Source organism: Rhododendron vialii, chromosome 12a (assembly GCF_030253575.1).
Source record: "Rhododendron vialii isolate Sample 1 chromosome 12a, ASM3025357v1".
NCBI classification, from domain to species: Eukaryota; Viridiplantae; Streptophyta; class Magnoliopsida; order Ericales; family Ericaceae; genus Rhododendron; species Rhododendron vialii.
The window spans coordinates 32,308,632-32,318,602 of NC_080568.1; the positions used below are offsets into that span (position 1 = coordinate 32,308,632).

General features: G+C 39.2%; 1 protein-coding gene across 1 annotated transcript; it reads left to right on the plus strand.

Moving 5' to 3' along the window:
• The first annotated feature begins 6,057 nt into the window (after positions 1-6,057).
• Positions 6,058-9,075, plus strand: LOC131311325 (glyoxylase I 4-like). Its single transcript, XM_058338729.1, has 3 exons — positions 6,058-7,060; positions 7,261-7,366; positions 8,621-9,075. The coding sequence occupies exons 1-3, from the start codon at positions 6,906-6,908 to the stop codon at positions 8,873-8,875; spliced, it is 516 nt and encodes a 171-aa protein (XP_058194712.1). The 5' UTR covers positions 6,058-6,905; the 3' UTR covers positions 8,876-9,075.
• Positions 9,076-9,971: the final 896 nt, after the last annotated feature.

A 9,971-nucleotide genomic window follows, 5' to 3' on the forward strand; every position in this document is an offset into this window, starting at 1 on the left:
CAGGTCGTCGTCGCGTTGAAATGAATATCGATGGGTGTGCTAAAGGAAAGAAATCTTGACCCGATAAGGTTTGGAAGCATAGAACTGATCGATCAAGACGCGCAGATGGATCTGTGACTACACGAGGAATACTATCTGGGCTAGCTAGCTTCAACTTTGGAGGTAGCGACGCGAGACGTCCAATAATGAAGGGGCTAGAAGTCACAAGACACCACACAATTTCCATGAGGTGATCATCATGGGATTAGATTCAGTTAGCGGTTGCGGTCAACTTGATCAAGAAAGGCTGTGACCGGCCGTGAGCACAGCTAAAGGTGACATATGGTTTTTGTTACGAATTATACAAGTGATGCTTTGCGCGCAAACCTACAGAGAAGGTATAGCAAATGCGTGAACGGACTGGCTAATATGGGAGCTGATCGAAGTTGGAAACGATCATGATTTTCTTGGAGACTCGCTCGGGTGAGGTACGAAGGCTTGTGATGGAGGACATTCAAGGGGTTAATTACGTACCATTGAGAGGAATGAGGATCGACGATTGTAATTTCATAAAATAGTATCGTGATTAACAAGAATTCGCGAGAGAAAATCTTGCGTAGGATTCATTTAAAACCTTCAGCCAGACCCCCCTCATTTAATCTCTATTCAATTTTGTATGATCTCAAACAGGATTTTGACCAATATCGTAATCAGCAAGATTATGCGACCAACTATTTTGCGTCAAACAAAACTTGTAATGATGCATGCGGAAGGCCGAAGGCGGAAGCATTGGATTGTAATTTCATAAAATAGTATCGTGATTAACAAGAATTCGCGAGAAAAAATGTCTTGCGTAGAATTCATTTGAAACCTTCAACCAGACCCCCTCATTTAATCTTTATTCAATTTTGTATGATATCATACAGGATTTTGATCAATATCGTAATCAACAAGATTATGCGACCAACTATTTTGCGTCAAACAAAACTTGTAATGATTCATTTACTAAAAATCTCGCTCATTAGCCTATTAAAAAATTTCCAGGAAAGTTATTCAAAAGAGCTACGATTGGTATTTATTTATTTCGTTTTATTTTTGTGCATGCCTCTTCTCTCTATTACAAGCTTGAAAATATAGCCATTGGAGAATAATCATGTAGCACAAATCTTGTATTTTCCAATTCTTTCCATTTTCTTCTTTGGTTTTGACTTCAATGAAGCTTCTCACAAAATAGAATATGTTGATATAATCTCTGGCATTTCTTATTCTTTTCCTAATGAATAACACTTTCAAAATTTGTAACATTCAAGAGATATTCAAATAATGACAAATAAGATAAGTCTAATTGAGCTGGCTCAGATCTCCTTTAGAGCTGCCTCAATCAACATGAGAGAGATTTTTCATTCTTGAATTCGATCTCTTCAACATTTTACCTTATATTATAAGCATTCTCTAGCCAATTAAGTTAGGAGATGATTTGTCCTTAATCTTTCTCCTTTCAATTTATTCTTATTATTGAAGATAGTGATTTGTTGTACCAATATTTCTTTGTGTAGTTCAATCAAATCAGTGTCAAATCACATATAAAATTTGTTTTGTTATCATCAAAATCAATAAGGCATTCCATAAGAGCCTTTGAGCTAACAGTACTATTGTTTGTTTTTCTTGGTCCTAACATTGGATTTTTTAAAGCCGGAGCCGTACCCCACGGGAAAAATATCTAAGTCTTACTCGTTAGTCGATAGGTTGTGAGATAAATTTAAATCAATATGGAAATCTTACTCTTAACATAGAAGAAGAGCATAGGAGTGTTTAGCATTTCACCACCACAAAAAAAGTGCGACATGAGAAATAAATATTTACGTCAAATAGTTTTGTATCTCTATCTACATCATACAAATTTGATAGTTGATACACTCAAAATTTTGTATGAGATCATTGATACAAATTGATCAATTTACCTGCAGAAAATCGAACAAAGAATGGTTATTCTGTTGCAAATAGTTGACGCAATTGAAGAATTGAATCAAGTATGATCACTATTCTATTCATAAAATAGTATCGTGATTAACAAGAATTCGCGAGAAAAAATATCTTGCGTAGAATTCATTTAAAACCTTCAACCAGACCCCCTCATTTAATCTTTATTCAATTTTGTATGATATCATACAGGATTTTGATCAATATCGTAATCAACAAGATTATGCGACCAACTATTTTGCGTCAAACAAAACTTGTAATGATTCATTTACTAAAAATCTCGCTCATTAGCCTATTAAAAAATTTCCAGGAAAGTTATTCGAAAGAGCTACGATTGGTATTTATTTATTTCGTTTTATTTTTGTGCATGCCTCTTCTCTCTATTACAAGCTTGAAAATATAGCCATTGGAGAATAATCATGTAGCACAAATCTTGTCTTTTCCAATTCTTTCCATTTTCTTCTTTGGTTTTGACTTCAATGAAGCTTCTCACAAAATAGAATATGTTGGGGAAAAAAATCGAAATGGTCCCTGCAGTTAAGTGTTTTTGTCAATTTGGTCCCTATAGTTGTAATTAACTCGATTTACACTCTATACTTTCTATTTTGTTCCAATTTGGTCAAATTGCTAACTGTCGTTAGTCCGCAGTTAGTCCTTTTAAATAAAGATAAAAATAAATCAATAAAGACAAAAATAAGCCAATAAGCCAATTTTTTCGTCTTTATTGAAAAAAATTTGGATTTCGATAGTAATTTTTTACCTTTTAGGTTCCTCTCGTCATGACGAAGTAATAATCTCCAAAAATTAATAAAAAACTAACAAATGCGAAAAAAAATTGAATAAGGACAAAAAAATAACTCACTTGGCTCATTTAGCCCAACAACCCCTGAGTTTATGTAATATTTTAACTTTTGGACATGGTTCTTTATCATGTTGTGACTTTTGGATCTATGTCATGTTGTGACTTTTGAACATGGTTCTATATGTATTTTCAGTACTATACAGAAAAATAAGGTATCTTAGTATTTGTCCACAATAAGGGTCATCAGTTAGCCCGAAGCCCGCGACCCGGCCCGAGCCCGCCGGGCTTTTACCCGACCCGAGCCCGTAAAACGGGCGGGCTAGCCCGGCCCGTAGTTTGTAATGGGCGGGCTCGGGCCTATGAATTTTTACTCGGCCCGCCCGTAGGCCCGGCCCGTGAGCCCGCCTGGTAGCCCGCCCATGGTACCCGCCCAAAAGCCCGCCAACGGGCCCGCCTATTAGCCCAAAATCCCACAAAATCCTCTTTTTTTTCCTTGATTTAATTTTACCCAAGGAAATTTAAGCCCGCCCGTTGTCCCGCCCGGCTTTTGGCCCGCCGGCCCGCCAATTGGGCTTGCCCGTGGGCCGGGCTTGGGCTTCAATTTATGGTAGGTAGCCCGGCCCGCCCGGCTCGCCAAAAAGAAAAAGCCCGGTTGGCCCGGCCCGTGGGCGGGCTTGGGCAGCGACTTGGCGGGCCGGGCCAGCTCGGCCCAGCCCGATGATGACCCTTAGTCCACAAGTTGAACAGGTAAATAATACCAGTGGTTATGTTGCCTCATGGCTGATCATGAAAATGCTGAATTGGAGCGCAACTTTTTGCAGAAAACTATAACCAAATTTCTTCTCAGGTGCCTCCTTATCAATGGTGAATGGAACAATGAGTTGTGTTTTGGTTCATATGTATATTAGGTAGGCCTGTGCAAAAAATCCGTCATCATGGGGACCCGACTTGACCCAAGGGTCTCGGGCGGGGTTGAACATGTGGTTTGGACGAGTACAGGTTCATTTTCTGTTAAAAATCAGATTTCGGTTCAGGGTCCGAGTTGGTGTGTTTCTTACCCGACCCGACTCATAAAGATTAATTCAATTTTTTGGTCGGACCTGACGTAAAGAATCGGGCTCACAGACGGCTCTTATCCCTTTTCGGTTTGGTTTGCGGGCCTAAAACATTTGTTGCCCGATATGTTGGGTCAGGTTCGGGGGGCAAACCCGACCCGTGCACACCCATAATTTTAGGGTAAGAGGGGACTGAGAGAATTACTGTTTTAACCCCCAAAAATGGGGCCATTTGATTTTGCTGTTAAAAGGACTAACGGCGGTTAGTAATTGGACCAAGTTGAAACAAAATGAAAAGTATAGAATGTAAATCGAGCCAATTATAACTACAGGAACCAAATTGACACAAATACTTAACTATAAGGACCATTTTAATTTTTTTCCCAATATGTTGATATAATCTCCGGCATTTCTTATTCTTTTCCTAATGAATAACACTTTCAAAATTTGTAACATTCAAGAGATATTCAAATAATGACAAATAAGATAAGTCTAATTGAGCTGGCTCAGATCTCCTTTAGAGCTACCTCAATCAACATGACAGAGATTTTTCATTCTTGAATTCGATCTCTTCAACATTTTACCTTATATTATAAGCATTCTCTAGCCAATTAAGTTAGGAGATGATTTGTCCTTAATCTTCCTCCCTTCAATTTATTCTTATTATTGAAGATAGTGATTTGTTGTACCAATATTTCTTTGTGTAGCTCAATCAAATCAGTGTCAAATCACATAAAAAATATGTTTTGTTATCATCAAAATCAATAAGGCATTCCATAGGAGCCTTTGAGCTAACAGTACTATTGTTTGTTTTTCTTGGTCCTAACATTGGATTTTTTAAAGCCGGAGCCGTACCCCACGGGAAAAATATCTAAGTCTTACTCGCTAGTCGATAGGTTGTGAGATAAATTTAAATCAATATGGAAATCTTACTCTTAACATAGAAGAAGAGCATAGGAGTGTTTAGCATTTCACCACCACAAAAAAGTGCGACATGAGAAATAAATATATATCTACGTCAAATAGTTTTGTATCTCTATCTACATCATACAAATTTGATAGTTGATACACTCAAAATTTTGTATGAGATCATTGATACAAATTGGTCAATTTACCTGCAGAAAATCGAACAAAGAATGGTTATTCTATTGCAAATAGTTGAAGCAATTGAAGAATTGAATCAAGTATGATCACTATTCTATTGTAAATAGTAGAAAGTGATGACACACATGAATTTTTTTGGATAAATATGACACACATGATCGGAAGTGCGTATTTTTCAACTTGCTAAGACACAAAAGAATCTCAAAAAGGCCGCTCGAAAAGAATATGTAGCAGGCCGAGCAAAGTGGCTCGTGCGGCTTCCGAACGTGGTCCAGTATCCCTTTCAACTCCAATCCGTCCTTCTCTCCGTGTTCGGAACTCCGAAGGTCTCTGTAGCTGAGGGTGTCGTTAATTACAACTTCCTTAATCGCCTCGGTTTCCAATACCCACGCGAACGGGAAACTCGCTCAGATTGGACACCACTTGAGGTCGCACGACACGCTCGGTGCCGAACGAGCTTAGCTAACATTCTATCTCACCTGTATGGGAACAGCAGCCTCGGTCGTGGTGACGTTCGTGACGTCACCTGAGCAATTATCAGGATAAGGATAGGGGTGGCACGTGAAGGTTCCAACTCATCCTACAAACGGTTATAAAACCCTAAACGTGACGTAAGAATGACGTCAGCCGACGCGTGTCGAGCGCTGGTGCAATCTTGGAGACCAAGCTAAGAGGTTTTCTATAAATATCCCATTATGTCTACTTGGAAGAGGTATGCACAAAGAAAATCCTAGCTCCTGATTCCTAACTTCTCTCTGCAAGAAAACTAACTCTTGCACCGGAGGGCCATCCCGAAGGATCTCCGGTGTGGTCTTTAATCGTGCTTTGTTTTGCAGGGCAGAGGAAGGAATTAAGAGAAGATTACGAACCCATATTTAGAAAGCAAGAACCACTCGGAACGGAACCCCCACATAATACACCTACAATCACACGCACTCGCATGTATACTCGTAAACAGTTAATGTGTGTGCAAAAATAAGTGTGGTTGCAAAGTGATTGTTCCAAAAAAAAAATCCATGCACCATCGGTGCAATCCCGTCGGTGCCCATACGCGAGTTGTCCTTGGTGAGTGAGCGTAGAATCTTCTGTACGGACGTGTAACTAGGAGACAAAGGGTGGGGTTGTTGACGTGTCTAGTGCCCAATAAGTGTTAGGTGCAACATTAATTGATCCGAGTCACCACCTAGTAGATCTTCATTTTTTTTTTTGGTACACTGGAAAAAACAACAATAAGGGCCCCACACAACAATATTGATCCGGATTGTTGTGTGCGTAGTTAGATTGTACAAGGGAACATTTTTACCAATCACTAATTTTCTTAGATCCGCTATCGACCATTTCTCTCTCATATATGTGTAGGGTTTATTAATTAATTATGGGAGCTGACACATACATGAGAAAAAAGTGATTGGTAGACTTATACGTAGCATTGTTGAAAAAACGAGACAACTAAAGCCTCTCAAAAACCACTCATCTTATGTCCGGGTGGGTACCATGTGGTACTTGCTCAGCGCATCCGAGCTGCCCATTATATTTTTGAACTACTCAGATTTTGAGAGAGAAAAAGAAAAGAGATAGTGTTGGGATGAGAGGAGAGAGAGAGAGTTTCAATCCGAACTATTCAAAAGTGTATTGAACGGCCCATGTGTCAAGCGGATACCACGTGAGATATACCTATTGGCATTGAAAAATTCCTCCCAGCAATGGGATGAAATCCTCCGCCGGAACGGTATGATCAGTATAGCATATCTGCCACGTGGATAAGATTGACACGTGGCAAACATGAGGGACCATAGGATTTCGGATCCCCTATATAAGACCTGGACCTGAGATTCTCAATCTCGTGAATCCCGTGAATATAGCTCTACAAAACTCCTCTCTCTCTCTCTCAACAAATTCCAGTCTTCCATTCTTTGATTCCTTCAGTTTCCTCTCTCTCATCAGTTTCTTTGTTCTTCTTGAAACTCGGAAACTTCCTTGAGAAAATGAAGGAAAACAGGGGAAACCCATTGCAATTGACATCATTGAACCACATCTCACTTGTTTGTAGATCGGTTCAGGAATCCATCGATTTTTACCAGAATATTCTTGGATTTGTTCCAGTGAGGAGGCCTGGATCCCTCAATTTTGACGGAGCATGGTAAATAACTTCACATACAAGCAAATATCGTAATTGACCATTTGTTTATTTTTGTACGACCACGTGTCAGGGCCAGTTTACACGCACGTATAGAACAAGATTTCAACGTCGTTCTGCCCGTTTAGTAGATAAAATCAGAGACTTTCTTGATTAAAATCGCATTTGTTGACGTGGGTTAATTTTCCTGGTTGATAATGTAGGCTATTCAACTGTGGAATTGGGATACATCTATTACAGTCGGAAGAGGCAGGGAAATCGCCGGAGAAAAGAGAAATCAATCCCAAAGATAATCATATTTCTTTCCAGGTACTTTCCACCTCCGGCCTCCACAAGTTATTTAAACATACAAGTGTGTGCCCCTATCAAGTTTTGCATTTTTGTTTTCTGAAATAAGAAATAGAATTTGTTTTCTAAAATAAGAAATAGCTAGTAACTTTCTCATCAACTGGAGAAAGAAGTTGTAGATGATTTATTGCAAATCTATTGGTGTACTTGCTTTCAATAATTTGAGCTTCCAGGATGAATTCATTAGTGGACCCTACGCCGTATCGCGCCGGTTTGCTTTGGCAGTAATGAGTTTTTGAACTTGTATGCCCATTTGTGGTTTTGCTCGTTTCCTAGTTTTCAGTAGATTTAGCTCTTACCAACTGTTATGATTATTTCATGTAAGTACCATTAGGCTTCTTGGAATGAAATTTATTGTTGATCAAAAAACAAAAAAAAAAAAAAGGATGAATTCATTCGTTTGATAGTGTCATAAGATTTTATTTTAAGAGTTTCATGACTTGTTTTCCTTTTCTTTGTAGAAACTTTATATCCATCTCAAAGCCAATTGGCAATGAGTGGAGAGGTCCCAGATGTTATTAAGTGATCACCCATTCCACTCCCAAGCAATGTGGGATTCAATTCCTTAACATCCCCCCTCACGTGCAGCCGCGTTTGAGGTCTGTCACGTGTGGCCACTTTTGGGTCCTATCATCGTGCAGCCTTTTCGCTGGTCTGTCATCGCGGGGTGTGGATTGTTAATTTTTAAAATGTGGGGTGGAACGGGCCCCGCTCTGATACCATGTAGAAATTCTACATTCTTCTGTCCATTTCGTTAGGCGGAATGGGATCACACATGAGAGTAGTAGCTCAATACGTATTGTGATTAGTTCTATCTCTTCTTCTTTTCTTCTCCTCCTTTTTTTTTTAATGGAATCCTTAGTCGGCAATTGTGTAATTTCTTGTAGTGATAGTTGGTAGCTTGGCCGCATCACTAGGGTTGCTAGGGTTAATAGTGAGGTTATAAATGGGCGTTTCAAGGCTTCTAGCTAGGAGCTCGAATCCCAAACCTATTTTCCTTGAAAAACAAGGCGTGCAAACCAATTGAGCTAAAGTCGATGATCACTTGCATACTATACATGGGTGTGTATAGGAGCCGTTCCTGTGAAATAACATCGTTCTGATGTTTGATTCGTGGAAAGAGGGACAATTCCATTCCATTTTAAAAAAATTCCAGCAAACTGAACTGTTAGGACTTTTGGTGTGGGACTCAATTTTGTGGTTCTGATTTTGCAGTGTGAGAGCATGTCGGCGGTGGAGAAGAGTCTGACTGAAATGGGAATAAATTACATGAGGCAGCGAGTAGAGGAGGGTGGAATCTATGTCGATCAGCTCTTCTTCCACGATCCCGACGGCTTCATGGTCGAGATATGCAACTGCGATAACCTCCCCGTGATCCCACTCGCTGGAGAAACGGTTCGGGCGTGCTCGCGGCTTAATAGTCTTCAGGCTGTTCAGCATCAGCAACAAATACAAGTCGTCCAACCATAGGGAAAGCCAGAAAAGGCCGTACCCAGTTTGAGCTGTAATTCTGTTTTGCAACCTTTGTTTTTCCACTGTTTCCTGTTGGAAGTGTTTGTACGCAGTTATTGTATGGATTCGGACACAAATGCGTTAAGAACTGTTCTGCATGTATGTATGATTTCACATTTATTGAATGCAATTTATGCGAATCGATAATTGCGAAGAAATACATGTCTGAATCTATATATTTGTTGTTAGTAAATAGAATCAAAAAATCTAGAACCACAAAGTAAAACGCACAAACACTCGCGAATATGTGAGTTCCACGCACCGGAGGGGTGTAGTGTGCGGGGGTTTCATATGCCCAGTCCAGAGAGAGTATGTGTAAGTGTGTGTTTGTGGTGATAGACTTGTTGAGACAACATTTGCTTGTTCGATTAGTCTTTGGGAGTGTTTAACCGGTGTGTGGACTTATGTGAATGTCATTGTCAGATTGTCAAGAGGGTTTTCAATAATTTAAGTGTCACACGCTCACCATCAAGTAGTACTCAACGGGTCTTTTCATTATACTCCATTTCCATTTTCTTTATTCTTTTTCGATTTTCGCGTCGTTTTTTAAACTCTTATATCTTTTAATTTATAATATTTTTCATAATTTTAAAAATTTTGTATTATAAATCTAATCGAAAACTATCAAATAAGATTTATATTGCATATTTTTAGAGATTTATACTAGAAGATAAAAAAGTTTTAAGAATGACACGAAAATCGAAAAAGACCAAAGACAATGGGACAGAAGGAATAATAGAAGTCAAACACTTGGTGGTGGAGGAAGTTGCTGATGCTCAAGGAACAAGTAATAATTTTCCCACACAACCCCACACCCCCCTACCAAAACTACAGTACCCCCCCTACCAAAACTACAGTAATATAATGAGAGGAACCATTATATCATATCATTATGGAAATTGATATTCGCGCTTCACTTTTACTGATGGTGTTTCACTTTTACGGATGGCGCTCCACTTTGTTCATAAAATTACTAGTAACTTCACGTTAAAATTGGAGCGCCTTCAATAAAAAATGGAACGCGAAAATCAATTTTCTATCATTATCTATAAAC